The following is an 18159-nucleotide window of genomic DNA, read 5'->3' as shown; positions in this document are numbered from 1 at the left end:
TCACAATCTGGACAAACGAAGTCACGCTGTACTCCAGCTTATCGCCCTGCTGTCCAGGCTGTGTTCTCTTAGCAGCAGTGGTTCGTTCAGCCAGGGGCCTTAAATGCTCTGTGTGTTTGCATGTAGGACCCTAGCTTTTTACCTTCAGTGGCAGGTTAGCTGCAAGAACCAGCTGGAGCACTGAATATTGTGCAGGCAGTCCTGGGGCTAGCATGAATATGAGGTGGATAGTATTGATGCTGCTTTTCGTTAGTTAGCCAGCATTCTTCTTGTGTGCACTAGTGACTCTTTCCCCTGTCTCCTCTAGGAAGGGGTGACGTCTCAAACCACTCACTGGAGCCGCCTTTACTTCATGATCTTCTACATTGTGACCATGGTAGGTGTCTGGAGATGCTTTGTATGTGAAATTGGGGAGATGGGGAAGGGAGACAGCTTTCCATCTGTTCCAGAGGGAGCTTTTGTCCCTAAATGCAGACAGCTTTGCTCTTCTACATAACGTCTTCCAAAAACATGTGAGCCTTCCTCACTTGCAGGAATTCGAATTTGGGGGCATTGACAAAACTGGTGCTGCACAAATCTGGGCCTCAGGGTAAGGGCTGGGGCAGCAGAGTCTTGTTCTGTCCCCTTTGTTGTTCACTGCCACCAGCTGACGTGCAGGTAGATGTGTGAGCTGGGACGAGTGCATCCTCTCTTCCACAGGGGAGCTTGGAGCAGCAGGAGTTGAAGCACAGCCCAAACGCTCAGCTTCCTGTTGAACTGGGGGGCCAGAACGCCCCAGCAGCAGCCTCCTGATCTCTTTCTCCTGTTGTGTCCTCTCCCAGGTGGTGATGACCATCATCGTGGCATTTATCCTGGAGGCTTTCGTCTTCCGTATGAACTACACGCGGAAGAACCAAGACTCAGAAGGTCAGAACCAAGGGCTGGCTGACCCACAGCGTGTTTCCTCTCTCTGACTTAGGAGATAATGAGATTGGATTGCATTTTTTTTTTTTTTAGCCTGACTTCCTAAAATCATTCTTATGCTTTTGTGTGATATCTCTGTCTGGCTTCCAGCTCTGCCCTCATTTCCCCCACCCTGCCCTGCCATGTATGGATACATACATTCACATATATATATAGTGTATGTGTGTTTGGGTGAACTTCAGCTATTTGAGCTGTTTCAAACAGACAGCAAGTCTGTGCACATTTTGTGGAAGAAACATAGGAAACCTTACAGCAATAATACAGCAGAGCAAAATCTTCAGACCTTACAGGAAAGAAAGGTGATTTTTTTCTTCCTCCTTTTAATATCAATTTCACTCCCTTGCACTCACACCCACACCAGGATGTCTCTCTCCAAGTGTTTAATCCAGCTCTTGGGCACCAAGAAAAAGGTGATTTAACAGCATTCCTTGCCATGACACAGAGAAAAAGGACGCTGCCTATCCAGTCCTTTCCACATCTCCCAGTTGTACTTAGACTGCTGACCATGTGCTGGTTTTGGATGTGCCTTTTTGTGCCCTTTAAGAGCTGACTGTACTGGGCTCTCCATCCCATCACACCTCTCTGAGTCACCGTGTTTCCTCACTGTCCTTTGTCTCCTGAGCTGGGCGGCTGAAGCTGCCTGTAACTTCGTGACCTGCTAATCTAGGTGCCATAAACACATTAATGTCTTACAGCCCTTCTCCCGCTGGTCCTTTAGGTGATCTACACCCAGACTTTTCTATTCAGTCTTTATGCAGGCTAATTTTAGTAATTCTTCACAGTTTTCTGCAGGGAGAAGCTACAGCTACTGCACTTTCATATATTTAATGCAGGGAATCTTCCCTGTAGAAAGACATGGTGGTGGCCCCAGCCACAGGAGTGGCTTTGATTCGCCCCTCGTCTTCCTTAGGTGCCAGAAGATCCAAATGTGTGGCACAGACCAGTGTGAGCCAGGCATTGTTAGCTGCAGAACACTTTTCACTGCGATCCCTCCTGCTCCCATTCTGCGTGGTGCAGTGAAAGGCGTTTGTTAGCACTTATCTCGAGCTGCGTTGGGCAGCTGAAGGCCAAAAGGCAGCAATTAGTGTGTGATTATTTGTTCTGCTAGTTAACTTGCAGGTGAGCAAAGAGGGACAAGACCTTAAGGCCCTGAGGAACCTGAGATTTTAAAAGCTGAGAGATGCCTGCTGGCCCTACACACCAGTTTTCTTCTTCCCTGCCCTGCTGGGGGACCAGGACATACGTGTTCCAGTACAGATAACTTTTCTTCCTGTTTCTTTTTCTTGCCTGTGCAGAAGACAATGGCATTGTGCTGGAGAAGGAGATCTCCAAGGAGGAAGTGGTTGGGATAATTGAGCTGTACAAACGGAGTTCAGCCGCCCCCGAAACTTCTCAGCTGCAGAAAATCGTTTTGCAGATGGACAAGTATGGGGTAAGAGGAAACTCACTGCAGGTTCTTGGCTTCAGGGGAGGGAGGCGCACCAGGGTTGCGCATACCTTTTTGCTATCTTCTAGAGGGAAACAGACTGGAAAAAGCATATTTACTGTTCTCCAGGGAAGCCAGTGCCTTGTGATTCTCCTGCCCCTCTCTCCGTGCCATCACACACTTAGGCCCAGGCAGTCCTGAAGCATTATGCAGCAATACGTTTGTATCGATTCCAGAGAGCAGCTGTCCTTTTCTCTGCGGCACTGCTTACGTTTTCATCCTAGAACAGGAAAAAAGAGCTGACCTGGCTGTCTGCTCTTGTCTCTGAGATCTGTTGGCTTGTGCATCTGGGAGGAGCTTAAACGATTGTTTTAATAATAGCCATTGTGTTCCTGCATCTGCGCTGCCAAGTGCAAGTGCTCCAGTCCCTTTGCAGGCCTTGATTTGCTTTGGTTGGCTTGGTGGTTAGAAGTTGAGCTCTTGTTTACGTGGGCAAAGTTCAGAATAGTGGTGGTGATGCTGGCCATGGCAGTACTGATCAGAAAGAGTTTTGAAGATGATCAACCACAGGGGCATGTTGCCCTCAGCCTTGCAGTGGAGTACAGAATGGTGCCAGACCTGGGGTTGTTTTTCTCAGTGCTGTTCGGGTGACTCCTGTGGGCAGAAAGTAATTCAGAATTCAGCTCACTAGTCTTTTGCAGCTCTTTTTCTCTGCTAACAGTAGGAAGAGCCCAGAATAGCCCATGCTCACCAGCAGATAATAGGTGTCTGCAGAAGGGGTGCCTGAAGCTCAGGGGCTGCTCCTGTGAGCTGCCTGGTGACTGATGAATGTTGTCTTTTGTTTTGACTTATTCCTTAGCAAATGTCAACCACATTTTTGGGACGCAGATCCAGGACCAAGAGTGATTTGAGCATGAAGATGTATGAGGAGGAGATACAGGTATGTGGGGCTGAGTTGGACACAGCAGCAAGGCTCGTGGTTAGCAGAACACTTCACACTGCCTGGAAGAACAAATCCTCCTTTGAAACACAGGAGGCCTTCTCCCTCTGAGACCCTGGCACCTCCATGAAAAGAGTGGTAGCAGAAGATGAATTGTGCTTTAGAGTCATCAGATTTGGTGTTTGGAGGCTTTCTTAAAACCACAGAGTGTGTGAGAGCCTCCCGGGTGGGTTCAGGAACCCGGCTGTGCTGGTGTGCATCAGCAGAGTGGCTGCAACTGCGTGTGTGTGTGTGTAGGTGTGTGTGTAGGTGCTCCAGCTTGGCCAGGAGAACCTAAGGCAGCTGTGATCGCTGAGCCAGGAGCACATGCGTGGTGTTCCTGGGACTTGGCCGCCTTACACTCAGTTGTTAAGCCCCTGGAATGTGATTGTGTTTGAGCTTGGGTGTGTCCGTCAGACCGAGTGCTCTCCAAGTGCCTGTTTTTCAATAGCAGGCAAACAAAGATGGGAAACGCTTAAATCAGCTGATTCGCTGCATTGTTTGAGGCATTCCTGCCGCTGTTCTTCGAGGTTAGGAACTTTATGCCTTGAATTTGGCCGCTGTAGTGTGAGCAAGGCCTTGTGGTTTGGGGTCATGGACTAATACAGTGATTAGTACTGAAAGAATTAATCTCGTAACCACTCGAATCTGCCCAAGGGATAGAAGGGCAGCTAGGTTGGGGGTGAGTCTTCAGTCCCACTAACAAAAATAAACACATTGCATGCCACACAGCTGGGTGGAAATCTACGTTGAAGCTCCTTGCCTGTCCTGTTTGGCCTCTAACAGGGGGATGTAACGTCCTGTAGCACCCTGGGCGCGACTCCAAGCCCCAGACATCCCAGTGGTGTCAACATGAGAGTCCGGGATGTTAAGGAGGGACATCCTGAGCACGATGCTTCCTTGCTGGGGTTTGTCAGGCCTGGCAGCTCAGCTTGGCTGCTGCTGAGCCTTGCCCGGTGCTTCTTGCTTGGACCTTTGGTGTATCTGTCACAGCTGGGCCCCTCTGCTGGAGAAAATGCTGGAAAAAAAAAGCTGGAAGGAGCCCCCTCTGCCCGAGAAATGCTGTGTCCTTGTAGATCAGGGGTGCTCTGGGGCAAAGACTGATCTCTGTCTTGATCTTGTCTTGCAGGAGTGGTATGAGGAGCACTCCAGGAAAGAGGAATCCCAGGCACCGTTGCAGGAGTCTGCGCCTGCTTCCACCAGCTCTCTGAAGCCCCTGAGCCTCCGGCAACGCTCCCAGACTGTCATTTAGGCCTAGCTAACGCGAGCTGCCTTCTATGCAATAACCTAGAGTATTACTTCACAGCGTATATATCGGGATGGTGTACATAGGTCTGTTCCACGTGCTGGTTGGCTTTAGGGTTCAAAGCTCTTCCCCTAAGCAGTGAACCCCTGAAAAAAAAACAGGGGGACTCTGCGTAAGACTGCTGCAACCAGAGTGAGCGTGGTGCCCGCGCTCGGCACAGAGCATCTCAGACAGAGCAGAGACTTCTCCCTCCGAGCTGCTTCCCAGGCTCGAGCCTGCTGTTTGTCTTGCCACTAACAGACCTGGGGGAGAGGGACGTGTAATCCATTAACAGGAGGAAATGCGCTTAAGCCACCTGCTTACTATTTAAAAGAGGGAAAAAACAACTTGCCCTTTTTGAAGGTCTGCTTCGCTTAAAGGGTACCGTTAACCTAGGAATAAAAGAAAGGGGAGTGGATTATTTTTTTCTTCTCCCCCACTTGTTATGCAAAGCAAGGGAGGGTGGTATGAAATTTCAGCACTTTTGGAGGTCGGGCTGCCTCTCCTCTACCTTCTTAGCACCGCTAGATGCACTCCCAGTAGCAGATCCAGCTCTGCACGTCGAATTTAGCTGTCCCTGAGCAGTCCCGTGGCAGCTGGAGCCAGAAGCGAGGGTCTGCAGCTCACTGAATTGTGTCTGGATTAGGGAGAGCCAGGTCAGGTTAAGGAGAGGAGGGTCAGGTCTTGGGAAGCTCTCTGAAGAGCTTTCCTGCTCTCTTGGATTCTGGATGTGGAAGAAACGTGAAAGATGTTTCTTCTCACCTGTCTGCTTCTCAGTGTGAGCTGCCAGAGACCTGGTAGCTGAGGGAGGGGAAAGAAAAGGGCTCGCTTCCCAGCTCTGCCACGTTTATGCTGGGATTGTGGCAGGTAGCTTCATCCCTCGCGTTTCATTACCTGTGAAGTGGTGAGAACCTGTCTCTAAGTCCCTTTTTTTTTTTTTTTTTTTTTTTTTTTTTTTTTTAATCCCCTAAGCACAGAAAGTGCTGAGGGTTAGAAGCTGGGAGGTTCCCTTAACTCTTGCTTTTTGACCTCTTCTCAGCTTCAGGTGAGGAGTAGACGGAGCTGGGGAGGCTTTCTGAAGGCTTCGATGCAGCTGGGGGTGGGAGATGTGCGCCCAGTCCCTGTGTGCCATGCGCCTGCTGTTTCCTTGCACTCTCACCCTGTAGCACAGGACAGAAGGAGAGGACTGATCCCAGCAGGGCAGCTAGGGAGCGTTTCCTGGGGAAGGACGAGACTTGGAAAAGCAGGCAAAGCGCTCTGTGCTCCTCGCTCCTGCCTGGATAAATGCCCTGGGTGCCTCGGGGCAGCTCCGCGTCCTTTCTGGGTACTTCAGGGTGCTTGGCTGTGAAACCACTTCTGAGCTGAACCGTGAAGGACCTTAAAGGGCTGCTTTCCAGACCGTAAATGTGACCACGAGTCAACGAGCAGCACAGCAGAGCAGGTTGCTCTGCGTGGAGTCGCAGCCTGGGAGATTTATCCAGATTAGAACTGGGGCTGTTGGAAACGTCTCTGGGTGTGGGGCAGGATGAATGAGCAGTGGGAAGGTCACAAAACCACCTGGGGCTTTGTTTAAATTCCACGTTACCCCTCAGTGATAGGTTTGGGGCATTTTCTGGGTTTGGGGCACTTGCTGGGTGTGAAAGGAGCTGCACCTTCAGGCTACGCCCTGCAGTAATGGGGTCTCGTGTCCCGGGATTTGGGGCTCGGCTGCTGCTTCTCTGGTCTCGTGCTGAGATGCTGATCCACCCCCACCTTCACCGTATTATTATTTTTAAACTAAGGAGGGCCGCAGAAGTTTACTTCTTTCGCAGGACTTTGTCTGGAAGGACAAGAAGTTTGAGTACGGGGCATCCCCTTCTATTTATCCTCCTCTTCCCCCCCCTTCCCCACAGACTAACGACGGAGACAATCATTCGGTAGGGAACGAGGGAGGAAGCGCGGCAGGATTTTTGTACGCTGGCGTTTTGTTTATAAAGATGATTTTATGGACACGTCTGTAAAATGTTCTCTAGATTTTTCAAGCACACTAATAAAGAGCATCCTCAGCTTTGTAAAGGCAGCACCTTCCTTTCCTCCTTCCCCTTGGTTCAGGAGAGGGGCTCGGCTGTGGATTTCCACGCCGTTTGAAGAGGAGCTGTGCCCGCCCTCCCTCTCCAGCAGCAGCTGCTTGCGTGAGCATATTTCACATCCCTGCCCTGCAGCTCTGCCCTGAATTCCTCTTCCTGGACATTGCTCTCAGAGCTCAGCTCCCCCCCTGCCAGTTTTTCCCCTCTCTGTCACCGTACTGCTTTCATGCTCTTGTTTTGCTTTCTTTTTAATGCACCAGCTGAGGCCGGGAGGAGCTGCACAGGCTCCTGAAGCCCTCGCTCCTCTCCCTGCGTGGCTGCTGCCTCCTGTTTGGGCCGGAAAGCGGGGGTGGCTGCTGCGAGAGCTGCAGGCGCAGGGAGCCGTAATATTTGTGAAAGCACTCATCCAGCCAGAAAAAAAAAAGGAGAAACGAGCACAGCCCGGAAGGGAAGAGCAGCGGGCTCGGAGAGCCTCCAAACTGCCCCAACCCCAGGCTGCCGCTCGTGCTGCTTGCACAACCGCCCGTGGCCCCGCAGAGCAGAAGTGGGGTGATCCCTAACGGCCGGGGCCGTGGAACCGCTGCCTCCCCGAGCCCGTGGAGCTGCGTAAGAGCCGGCGGCCGCAGCCCCGTGCCTGCAGCTCCGTCACGAGCAGGCCCTCGGCAGCACGAGCAGCTGCATGTGACCGGCGTTGGGAAATGCAGCGCGGGTGCCCTGGAGGAAGCTGAACCCCCAGCCCCGCTCAGGGCCCCGAGCAGCCCAGCCCTGCACCCAGCGCCCTCGCAGCAAGCACCACGAGTTGAGGTTGTGTGGTTTTTAATTGCAATTAATTTGTGTTTTTTTTTCCCTCTTACAGTGTCTAAACCTAGTTTTGCCAGAGGCTAACAGTGTGCACGGAAACCTCTGCACCAAGTCCTTTGCTACAGCTCTGTCTGCGCTCTCAGGAGCAGAAGTATTCCTAAAGGCAGGTTGAAAAACATTGCTAAAAAAAAAAAAACAAGAGGAGAAACCAGCCTCCTGTGGGCTGCTTTCCAGCTTCGCTTGCACTCTGCCCTGCTGCCTCGCCTCACCTCAACCCCTCTTTTGCTCTTCCCCCCACGTTACGAACATTCGCTGCCCTCTGCAACGACAGCCAGTCCCCAAATTGCACTCAAGCCTTTACTTTGCAGTTTCCCCACGCAGGGTCCTCCAGCCCCAGGATGGGGACGGGGACGGGAAGCGGGTGCCCAGGAGCAACCTCCCCTGCGCCTGCCCCGCTCCCTTGCGCCTGGGGGTGGCCGAGCCTTTCACCTCCTCCCTGTTTGGAGTTAACCGAGGTTAACCAGAGCGGGGCGAGGACTCGGCTGCTGCCCAGCGCCTCCTTCTCCCTTCTCAAAACGCACGAGCAGGCGGAGGCTGGAGCCGTGGCGCCGAGGGCAGGGAGGGCGGGCGGTCAGGCGGCGGCCAGGCGGATCACCCTGAACTCGGTCAGCAGGGCCACGCAGAGGAAGGCCAGGTAGTAGAGGATGAGGCAGACGCCGTACGCCTTGCCCAGCTGGAAGCACTGCGCCGGCACCGCCACGAAGGAGAAGACCAGGCTCAGCCCCAGGGCTCCGGCCAGGATCCAGACCAGGAGGCTGTCGGGCTCCAGCTGCCGGAGAGATGCTGGGTGGCAGCGGGGTCCTGGCGGGGCCGGTCCCCTCCCCGTGCTGTAGCCGTCAGCCTTACCTTCACCACCAGCTGGCTGCTCGTCATCTGCAGCAGGCAGCCCAGTCCCACGCCCACCAGGATGTCTGGGGCTGGTTCAGGATGGAGGAGCAGCGCAATTTCCCCTCCAGCCCTGGGGATGGGGACAGCACTGTCCCCCTTCCTCCCAGCCCCTCTGAGGCTACCCAAGCCTCAAGCACAAGAGGCTTCAGCATGGTCCCAGGCTCCCCAGGGAGGCACGGCCTCTTCCCATCCTTCCCTTGAGCAGACCCCAAGGACCAGCCCTGATCCTCATCCCAGGATGGATCCTGCCCAGCTCCAGGTCCCCCAGGAGCAGGGACTGGCCCCAGAACAACCCCGATCTGTCCCCCCAGCACCCAAACCCCCAGCACCGCGTGCCCCAAGGATACTGAAGATGATGCCCCCGAAGCAGGCGGAGAAGGCCATGCGGGGGTAGCCCTGCCGTGCCATGGTGAGGTCGGAGAAGGTGTCTGGTGGGAGAAAGGGGAGATGCTGGAGGACACCTGCACCCCGCTGGGGTTCAGCAGGTGAAGTCTTGCTGCCGGCAGCTCCAGCCACACAGCTGGGGCCCTGCAGAGCCCTTACCCCCGATGCTGTTGCCCCAGGCCAGCAGCGTCAGGCCCAGCACCGTGTTGCTCAGCTGGAAGATGATGCCCAGGGTCCGCAGGATGTTCACCAGCTCCGTGGCCGCGGCGTTGATCCACATGGCGCTGGCCAAGAAGCCGAGGAAGGCAAATACCTGGCAGGAGGAGGAGAAGCTGGGTGCGTCCCCTCCAGCCAGCTGTGTCCCTCCTGGGGACACCAGGGACCGGGAAGGTGCTCAGGTCCCACAGCTCCCAGTGGGGCTGCTCCGGCCCCTGGTGTGCGTTCGGGGCTGGGGACACCTTACGCAGTGGTACTTGGGTGGCTCCTCGTTGGTCGTGGTGAGGAAGATGATGATGGCCAGGACGAAGCCAACCAGCATGACCAGGCCCCAGACTGGGAAGATGCCCTGGATCTGGTACAACCCATCTGCACGCAGCGGGGAGAGAACACGTCAATGCGGCCCCACAGGCTGGGCAGGATCCCACCAGGCCGGTGGTGTGGGGTCAAGCCTCGTCCCTAAAGCCACCTCTACCCCACCCTGCTGGGGGAGACCCCATGGGGGACAGAGAGCATGGAGCTACCCGGCCTGGGGCTTTGTGGCCAGCTTGGTCGTGTCCCCTCCTCAGGGGACACGGGGGAAGCCTGGGGTCGCTGTGGGCTCTTACAGGCACCCGACTTGAGGGTGAGGACGCAGAGCAGGGGGCTGGTGACGATGTGCAGGCAGTTGAGGGGTCTCTTCCAGTTCAGGTCGTCCTTGTCGGGGTCCACCACGGGCACGGTGAGCAGCAGCACCAGCTCCACGGGGACCTGGGGGGCATCCCACGGGTGTGACCCGTCCCCAAACACGCTGTCCCTGCCCAGGGGTGACACTCATCATGTCCCCCCCTTCCTCCTCACCTTGAAGACCTTGAAGAGCCGCCAGTACCAGGGCTTCCTCCTCCACTTGCGCTGGTCCAAGGGGCTGAGGGCGCTGGCGAGGATGCGCAGGGAGGTCTCTTGGTAGGGGAGCAGGGGCCGGTACTCCTCACCTGGGGGGGTCGGGGTGCTGAGCGTGCCGGGGGGGCTCCCCACACCACAGAACCCCCCCAAGATTTAGCAGAGATGGCCCCAAACCCCCCCCAAAACCTGACCTACCGTAGTCCCCGCTGTTGGTGCCTGAGGACTCCCGCTCCTCAGCATCCGTCGGCATCTCTGGGGGAGGCAAGGAAGAGCAAGGGGGCAGTGAGGGGGGGACACGGGGGTCCCGATGGCACCATGAGGCGGCCCTTACCTGGCTCCCAGGGTCCGGGGGGGGCCAGCCCGTCCCCGCGCTGCCTGCGGTGAATCCAGGTGCAGAGCACCACGGCGAAGACGTAGAAGACGTAGAGCCCCAGGTAACCTGGCGGGGGGCGAGGAGAAGGGGTTATGGACCCCCCCAGGGGACGCTCAAGCCGCCCCGGCAGCCGTCACTCACCCAGCGCCTCTCCCAGCGTGATGCGGCCCAGGTAGAGGACGAGGAAGGTGAGGAAGACGGCCACCATGTAGAAAATGGCGTCCCTGAGGAAGGGCCTGGAGGCGGCCGTGAAGGGCTTGACCAGGGCGATGCCGCCGGCCACCACCGTGGTCACAAAAATACCAGCGCCTGTTGACACAACGGGGTGAGGGGAGCGCTGGGGGGTGTCCCTCAGGGTCCCTCCTAACAACCCACACCGTCACGGGGACCCTTACCGAAGACGGCCCCAACAGCCAGCCCTGCTGTCCGTGGGTCAGAGAAGGCCACCACGGCGCTGAAGACGTCGGGTGCCCCGTTGCCGAAGGCCAGGAAGGTGACGCCATGGAGGGGAGCCGTCAAGGAGCAGCCCCCGGATCACGGCCCGGACCCCCCGTATGTGTGTGTGTCCCCCCCCAGGTCCCCGTCCCAAGGATACTGCCACGTTGTGGGACAGCTTCAGGTTGGTGGAGATGGCCGAGAGGTTGGGGCAGAAGCTGTGAGGGCACAAAGGAGGCGGCGGTGGTGGTCTCGGGTTGGGGGGGGTGACGGGACCACCCGAGGCCACCACAGCTCGGGGGGCGTCCCCTCGTCCCCTCGGGGTACTCACAACTTCTCGGCCGTCACGCCGAGGATGACGAAGAGGTAGAGGAGCCACAGGGCCTGAGGGGGGGGACAGGGCTCAGCCTCAAGGCATGGGGGGCACAGCCCACGGCCCCCCAGGTCCCCGTCCTTACGTAGAGGGTGACGGCCAGCGGCAGCAGCCCCGGGGGGAAGACGCAGAAGACGCCGCCGAGGTAGTCGAGGAAGCCGCCGTCCAGCCGGCAGTCGGGGTTGCCCCGCACGAAGCGGCACCACTCGGAGCTGTTGTGCTTCCTCACCTCCCTGCACTGCGGGGCAGGGCCGGGGGGGCTCACACGGGGGTCCCTGGCCATGTGTCCCCCTCCCAGAGCCAGCACCCACCCCGTGGGTGACACCGCGCTGCTGTACCGCATCCCCTCCCTGCCTCAGTTTCCCCATCCGTGCCCTATATACACAGCGGATGAGGGGTGTAAGGACAGGACCCCCCCAGCACCCAAATCTCTCCCTCCTCACCCCTCTTCATGCCCCTACTCACGTCCAGGCCCCGTCCGTGTCCCAAGGGGTCCTCCCTGGTGCTCCCCGTGTCCAGCGCCGCCGGTGTCACCGCTCGCGGTGCCCCGCTGTCACCCGCCAGCGCCCCGGCCAGGCTCAGCGCCCCGGCCAGGCTCAGCACCCACAGCGTCCCCATGGCACCCTATGGGGCTGGGGAGAGCGGGTGGGGGCACCTAGGGCTTGGGGAGGAGGGGCAGGGGCTGAGCGGGGTGGGGGGGGTCCATGGGGGGAGGTGGGGATGGGAGAAGTGGGTATAGGGGTGAAAGCAGGGGTAAAAAATAGGAATATAGGGAAAAAAGTAGGGGTATAGTGATAAGAGTTGGGGTATAGGGATAAAAGTAGGGGTGTAGGGATAAAAGGGATAAAAAATAGGAATATAGCGATAAAATGAGGGTTATAGGGATAAAAGGAGGGTTATAGGGATAAAAGGGACACAAAATAGGAGTATAGGGATAAAAACAGTGCAGGGATAAGAGATAAGGATAAAAAATAGGGGTATAGGTTTAAAAGTAAGGGTATAGGGATAAGGCTAGGGGTATAGGGATAAAAGTAGGGGTACAGGGATAAAAGCTAGGCATAAAAAATAGGAATATCGGGATAAATTAGGGCTACAGGGATAAAAGTAAGGGTATGGGGGTAAGAATAGGGGTACAGGGATAAAAGTAGGGGTGCCAGGATAAAAGACAGGGATAAAAGTAGGGGTAAAGGGGCAAAAATAGGGAAATGGGGATAAAAACAGGAATATAGAGATAAGAAATAGGGATTTAGGGGTTAAAATAGGGACATAGGGGTAAAAATAGGGATATAGGGGTAAAAATAGGGGTAAAACCAGGCACAGGGCGCCAACAGGGCTAGGAGCGGGGGGAGGCCACCAGCCCCGTGCCCGGCTCCCTGCGGGGGGAGCCGGGGGTAAGGGGGGGGCACGGGGAGACCCCCCCCACACCGCCCCCCCCCCCGAAACCACGACCGGGGACCCCAACCCGGGGTGTGGGGGGGCCCAGTGGGGCCGCGATGGGGTCGGGGCTGGGGACGGGTTGGGGACACGGGGATATGGGGATATGGGGATATGGGGACAAGGGGACCCCCCCGGGACCCCCCCCCCGTACCCACCGTGCCGGCGCGGCCTCGGCGCTGTGCGCGGGCGGCTGCTGCCCCCCCCCGCCCTAAAGGGGCCGCCCCCGTCCGCCCTTAAAGGCGCAGCAGCGCTTTGGGCGCGGGGGGACACGAGGGGGGGACGTGGGGACACAGCGGGGGTAGGGGCTGGGGGCTCCGTGCCCCATATTGGGGGGGGGATCAGGTTTGGGTGTCACCCCCCCCCCCCGGTAGGAGCCTCCCGGGGACTTTGCCCGCTGGGCGCAGCGGTAAACAGGCGGGGATTGCACAAGGCCGGGGTGCTGCGCCCCTGTCACCCCCCCGGGGCCTGGGGGTTAGGGGTGGATACGGGGTGCCCATGGGGTGCCCATGGGGTAGGGGTGTCATGGGGTAGGGGTGCCCATGGGGTGTCTATAGGGTAGGGGTGCCTAAGGGGCTGGGGTTCCCATAGGGCAGGGGTGCCGCATGGGGTGCCCGTGGGGTGTCTGTGGGGTGCCCATGGGGTGCCTACGGGGCTGGGGTGCCTATGGGGTAAGGGTGTCACACAGGGCAGGGGTGCCCATGGGGTGTCTGTGGGGTAGGGGTGCCCATGGGGTAGGGGTGCCTATGGGATAGGGTTGTCATGGGGTAAGAATGCCCATGGAGTGCCTATGGGGTAGGGATGCCAACAGACAGGGGTCCCCCTAGGGTGCCCACGGGGCAGAGGTGCCTGCATTGTCTATATGGCATTGGTATATATGGCATTGTCTATAGGGCAGGGGTGTTTTTGGGGTAGGGACGCCTATGGGAAAGGCGTACCACGGGGTGCAGGAGCCCACGGAGCACCTATAGGGCCGGGGTGCCATGCCATAGGGCTTCCTTTGGGGTGCCTGCAGGGTGCCTATGGGGTTCCTATAGGGCAGGCTGCCCATATAACAGAGCCAGCCACAGCCCTCCCTTAGGGCGCAACCCCCCCGAGCCCCCCCCGAGCCCCCCCCGAGCCCCCCCGGAGCCCCCCCCGGGGGGGCGCGCCTTTTCCCTAAACCCCGCCCACTTCCCCCAAACCACGCCCACTTAGACCACGCCCACGTTAGCCCCGCCCCCTCTAGCCCCCCCCCAGCCATGGCGGCCCCGCGGGCGGTGGTGGCCGCGCTGCTCCTGGCCCTGCCCGGGGCTGGGGTCGGGTTTGGGGTCGGGGTCGCCGCCGCCGTCCCCCCCCCTCCGGCCCGCGGCGCCTCCGTGCTGCTGGAGCCCGGCTCCGGGCGGCTGCGGGTCCTGCCCGGCCGCCACCCCAACGCCATCGCCTGGGCAGCGCTCACCGACCACAGCCGGGCTGTGGGGTGCGGGGATGGGGCTGGGGGGCAGCAGGAAAACTGGGGGGGGGGCATTGGGAGGCAGTGGGAGCTGGGGAAGGACTGGGGGGGAGCCAAGGGGGGAGGTGGGGGGGAATTGGGGGGATTGAGGGGGTCCCGGAATAGGGGGAGTCAAGGGGGAGAGGTAGGGGGATGTGGGGTGGGACATGGGGGGGCTCAGGGGACTGGGGGGGGCCAGGGGGGAACTGGGGAGGGAATTGGGGGAATTGGGGGAGCCCAGGGGAGAACTGGGGGAAGAACCTTGGGGACTTTGGGGAGAGCTGGGGGGGGAACTGGGGGTGAAGCAAGGGGATCGAGAGCAGAACCAGGGAGAGGACTGGGAGGGCTGTGGGGGATACTGGGGGGGAGAACCAGGGGGTGGCTGGGTCAGAATAGGGGGGGGGACTGGGGGGACTGGGGGAGAACTGGGAGGGAACTGGGGGAGAGCTGGGGGGGAACTGGGGGGGAACTGGGGGAGAACCAGGGGCAGAATTGGAGGGACCTGGTCAAGAACTAGGGGGGAACTGGGGGAGAACTGGGGGGTCCTGGGGAGAATTGGGGGGGTCCCGGCGAGAACCGTTCCCGGCCATAACCCCCCTGCTGTCACAGCTGGGCCTTCCTGGAGGTGGCCACCAACGCCTCGTTCAATGACAGCCTGCAGGCCTACGCCGCGGGGCTGGCCGAGGCCGCCGTCACCGAGCAGGTACCGGGGGGGTGGTGGTGGCAGGGGGGGGGGGGCCGGCGGGCAGGACCCCCCCGTCCCTGTCCCACTGCCAGCGCCGTGCCTCGCAGCTCATCTACATGCACTGGATGAACACGGTGGTGGGCTACTGCGGGCCCTTCGGCTACCAGACCCCCTACTGCGAGAAGCTCCGCGGCTACCTGCAGGCCAACCTGGCCTGGATGGAGGAGCAGATGGCGTCCGGCCAGCGCCCCGAGTACTGGCACCAGGTGAGGCCGTGCCCCTCGGTGTCCCCGCCTCCAGTTTGGGTGCAGAATGTTGATTTTTGGTTCGTTTTTCCTCGTCCCCGCAGGTGCGCCTGGCGCTGCTGCAGCTGAAGGGCCTGGAGGACAGCTACAACGGGCGCGTGGCCTTCCCCACCGGCAGCCTCTCCCTGTCGCCTTTTGGCTTCCTGTGAGCTCTGTCCCCCCAAAAATTGGGGCTGGGGGCTGCCGGGGGACGTCTTGGGTCTGGGTTCCTCACGTGGGGTGCCCCACGCCACCTCCTCGCCTCCCCGCAGCCTCCTGCAGCTGGGGGGGGACCTGGAGGACCTGGAGCAGGCCCTGAACAGATCGGCCCCGCGGCGCCCGCTGGGCTCCGGCTCCTGCTCGGCGCTCCTCAAGCTGCTGCCGGGCCACCGGGACCTGCTGGTGGCCCACGACACCTGGGCCCCCTACCAGACCATGCTGCGCATCGTCAAGAAGTACACCCTGCCCTTCCGCGTGGCACCTGGTGGTGCGTGGGCAGGATGGGGTGGGGGGCACATCTTTTCCCCCTTCCCCCCCAAATCCTGACTCCCCTGACCCCGTTCTCGCATCCCTCTCCAGGCTCTGCTCAGATCCCGGGGAGCATCCAAGTGTTTTCCTCCTACCCCGGCACCATCTTCTCCGGAGACGACTTCTACATCCTGAGCAGCGGGCTGGTGGGTGGCACCCGGCACCCGCGGGACCCCCCGGTGGCACCCCCAAACCCGGCTCACTCCCCCCTTTCCCCTTCCCCTCCCCGCAGGTAGCTCTGGAGACCACCATCGGCAACAGCAACGCGGCGCTCTGGAAGTACCTGCGGCCGCAGGGCAGCGTCCTGGAGTGGCTGAGGAACATCGTGGCCAACCGGCTGGCCCGCAGCGGCGCCGAGTGGGCCACCATCTTCACCCAGTTCAACAGCGGCACGTGAGCACCGGGATGTGCTGGGGAGGGGGGACACCGCATGGGGACACCCCCAGGGCATGCTCTGGGTGACCCCGAGGGACGCGGTCGCCTCCCCGTGCAGGTACAACAACCAGTGGATGGTGGTGGATTACAAAGCCTTCTCTCCGGGGAAGGCTGGCCCCGAGCCAGGCGTGCTGACGGTGCTGGAGCAGATCCCGTGAGTGCCCCTCGCCCTCCCCAAAAGCCAGCTCGGCCCCTCGGAGCCCTAAAATCCCGGCTGCCCAGCCCGCGGGCTGCCCCAGCGTGGCCCAGGTGGGATTTGTTTGGTGGCCTGGGTGCGAAACGCGGGCTCGGTGGCACGCTGCCTCCCGCTGCGGTGGCCCTTCTGGCACGGGTGTGACGGCGCTGCTGCAGCTGGTGGCTCTCTGCATGCAGGTGACGGCCCCCGAATAGGGTGGGGACCCCCGGGTGGGTCTGTCCCTCCCGTCCCCCTTTTATTTTGCCTCCTGCTGTGACCGGTGTCCTTCCTCCTGCTGCAGGGGCTTGGTGATGGTGGCTGATAAGACAGAGGTGCTGTACCAGCAGGGATACTGGGCCAGCTACAACGTGCCGTAAGCTCCCTCCAGCCTCGACTCTGCTCGTCTCCACCCCGATCGGTGTCCCACTGATGCCATTTAATAATAAAAAAGGGGGGGAGGTTGGTGCCACCCTCACCCGCTGCCTCCCTGCCCCCAGGTACTTCGAGGAGATCTTCAACGCCAGCGGGAACCTGGAGCTGGTGAAGCAGTACGGCGACTGGTTCACCTACGACAAGAACCCGCGCGCCCAAATCTTCCGCAGGAACCACTCGCAGGTCCACGACGTGGACTCCATGGTCCGCCTGATGAGGTGGGGGCTGCCCCCTGCCCCCAAAAACCCCCTCCTGGGTGTCGCCTCCGCCTCCCCGCGGACCCCCAGCCTTTGCGGCTGCGCTCTCAGTGATCTAATTATTTCATTTCCCGCCCCTTGCCAGGTCCAACAACTACCTGCAGGACCCGCTGTCGCGGTGCCGGGGCTGCGACCCCCCCCAGAACGCCGAGAACGCCATCTCCGCCCGCTCCGACCTCAACCCCTCCAACGGCACCTACCCCTTCGCCGCCCTGCGCCAGCGCTGCCACGGCGGCACGGACATGAAGGTGGGGACTCCCCTATCCCCCCCCAAATCCCCCCCGGGACCCCACGCAACCCTCTTATTTCTCCTTTTTTCCCTCCTGGCACCAGGTCACCTCCTTCGGCATGGCCTCCACCTACGGGCTGGTGGCCGCCAGCGGCCCGGCGTGGGACGACGTGCCCCCCTTCCGCTGGAGCACGTCCCCCTGCAGCCACCTGCTGCACATGGGGCACCCCGACCTCTGGAAGTTCCCCCCCGTCAAGGTCCGCTGGGACTGAGCCCGGAGCGACCCCGGCACGTGGTGGCCGCTCGTCCATCCGCGTCCGTCTGTCCAGACCCTTTTTTTTGGGGGGCAAACTCCGCGGCGCATCAGCTGCTGGCTCTTCCTTCTCACTAGGGCTGGCTTTGGGGGGCGCATGGGGTGGGGGGACCGGCTCTGCCCCGTCCCCTGTCCCCTATATTTTTCTCCCCCTGCTTCTCTCGCTGCTCATTGCCGTCCCGTGGGGTGCCCCACGCTGCGTAAGGGGCTGTGCCCCCGCTGTGCCGCCGTGCCCAGGATCAGAGGGCTCTGTCCCCAACCCCAAAAATGAGCGCTGTGCCCCGTGGGGCGCTTCCCTGGGGGGGCTGCTCTCGCTCTGGGGGGCCCTTCCCATAAAGGGGGGTGCTGGGAGGCTGGGGCAGGCACCAGGACAGCCCCGTGGCAAAAGAGGAGGTGAGTGACCGGGTTTGGGTTCGACAAATAAAGCGGTCTGCGCGCGGTGGAGCCGTGCTTTGTGCTGCGCCGAGACTCTCTGGTGCCTCGTATCGGGGTTGGGCTCACACTGAGGTCCTCTCCTGCAAAAAGGGAGGTGGTTAATGGGGTGCTGCTGTCTCCAGGCTGCTGGCTGGCTGGGTTTCCTTGCCTCTGCTCCATGCTGTGCTCTGGTGCTGACCCCTTGGGGTTATTTCGGGTGTCTGGAGTTGGTTCTCAACAGCTGAGAGGGGAGAGCAGCCACGGAGCGGGGAGCACCACTCACCCCCAGGACAGGGTGCTCGTCCTTGTCCCCTTTGTTCCCCCTCCTCTGCCACCTGTGTCCGCCCCCCCAGCCCCAAAACCCACGTCCT

The 18159-nt window shown here is 60.0% G+C and overlaps 3 protein-coding genes across 4 annotated transcripts in view; 2 read left to right on the top strand and 1 right to left on the bottom strand.

Moving 5' to 3' along the window:
- TPCN1 (two pore segment channel 1) overlaps positions 1–7377 on the top strand; it is a 40985-nt gene extending 33608 nt beyond the window's left edge. For both annotated transcript variants that reach the window (XM_082774467.1, XM_082774468.1), the window contains 5 exons: positions 308–376; positions 822–906; positions 2259–2395; positions 3249–3329; positions 4498–7377. In XM_082774467.1, coding sequence (XP_082630593.1) covers positions 308–376; positions 822–906; positions 2259–2395; positions 3249–3329; positions 4498–4620 — 495 coding nt within the window. In that variant the 3' untranslated portion in view covers positions 4621–7377. The remainder of the gene's footprint in view (positions 1–307; positions 377–821; positions 907–2258; positions 2396–3248; positions 3330–4497) is intronic.
- A 141-nt stretch (positions 7378–7518) lies between these two features.
- SLC8B1 (solute carrier family 8 member B1) lies at positions 7519–12548 on the bottom strand. The gene is made up of 15 exons (XM_082774469.1): positions 11597–12548; positions 11217–11369; positions 11090–11142; positions 10919–10976; positions 10719–10824; positions 10465–10632; positions 10282–10389; positions 10146–10202; positions 9909–10039; positions 9677–9818; positions 9316–9437; positions 9012–9165; positions 8816–8896; positions 8427–8491; positions 7519–8349 (listed from the first exon to the last, which is right to left on the bottom strand). The coding sequence occupies exons 1-15, from the start codon at positions 11747–11749 to the stop codon at positions 8152–8154; spliced, it is 1749 nt and encodes a 582-aa protein (XP_082630595.1). The 5' UTR covers positions 11750–12548; the 3' UTR covers positions 7519–8151.
- A 1255-nt stretch (positions 12549–13803) lies between these two features.
- PLBD2 (phospholipase B domain containing 2) lies at positions 13804–17818 on the top strand. The gene is made up of 12 exons (XM_082774073.1): positions 13804–14024; positions 14646–14739; positions 14829–14987; positions 15071–15171; positions 15278–15492; positions 15585–15679; positions 15766–15926; positions 16027–16122; positions 16445–16516; positions 16641–16793; positions 16918–17080; positions 17166–17818. Exons 1-12 carry the CDS (start codon positions 13807–13809, stop codon positions 17331–17333), a joined length of 1695 nt encoding a protein of 564 aa, XP_082630199.1. The 5' UTR covers positions 13804–13806; the 3' UTR covers positions 17334–17818.
- Positions 17819–18159: the final 341 nt, after the last annotated feature.

This window comes from Aythya marila, assembly GCF_965140915.1.
Source record: "Aythya marila genome assembly, chromosome: 17".
Lineage (NCBI taxonomy): Eukaryota > Metazoa > Chordata > Aves > Anseriformes > Anatidae > Aythya > Aythya marila.
The sequence above is the reverse complement of the archived record's forward strand: the minus strand, read 5'-3'. Positions and strand labels throughout refer to the sequence as shown.

Excerpts from the sequence above, each read along its gene's own strand:
- SLC8B1 (XM_082774469.1), bottom strand. The coding sequence starts at position 11,749 with ATGGGGACGCTGTGGGTGCTGAGCCTGGCCGGGGCGCTGAGCCTGGCC. Across the intron at positions 10,825-10,918 it reads AGCTGTCCCACAACGTGGCA|GGCGTCACCTTCCTGGCCTT; the intron begins GTATCCTTGGGA and ends GCTCCCCTCCAT. Across the intron at positions 8,897-9,011 it reads CTGGGGCAACAGCATCGGGG|ACACCTTCTCCGACCTCACC; the intron begins GTAAGGGCTCTG and ends TTCTCCCACCAG.
- PLBD2 (XM_082774073.1), top strand. The coding sequence starts at position 13,807 with ATGGCGGCCCCGCGGGCGGTGGTGGCCGCGCTGCTCCTGGCCCTGCCC. Across the intron at positions 15,927-16,026 it reads ACCCAGTTCAACAGCGGCAC|GTACAACAACCAGTGGATGG; the intron begins GTGAGCACCGGG and ends CTCCCCGTGCAG. Across the intron at positions 17,081-17,165 it reads ACGGCGGCACGGACATGAAG|GTCACCTCCTTCGGCATGGC; the intron begins GTGGGGACTCCC and ends TCCTGGCACCAG.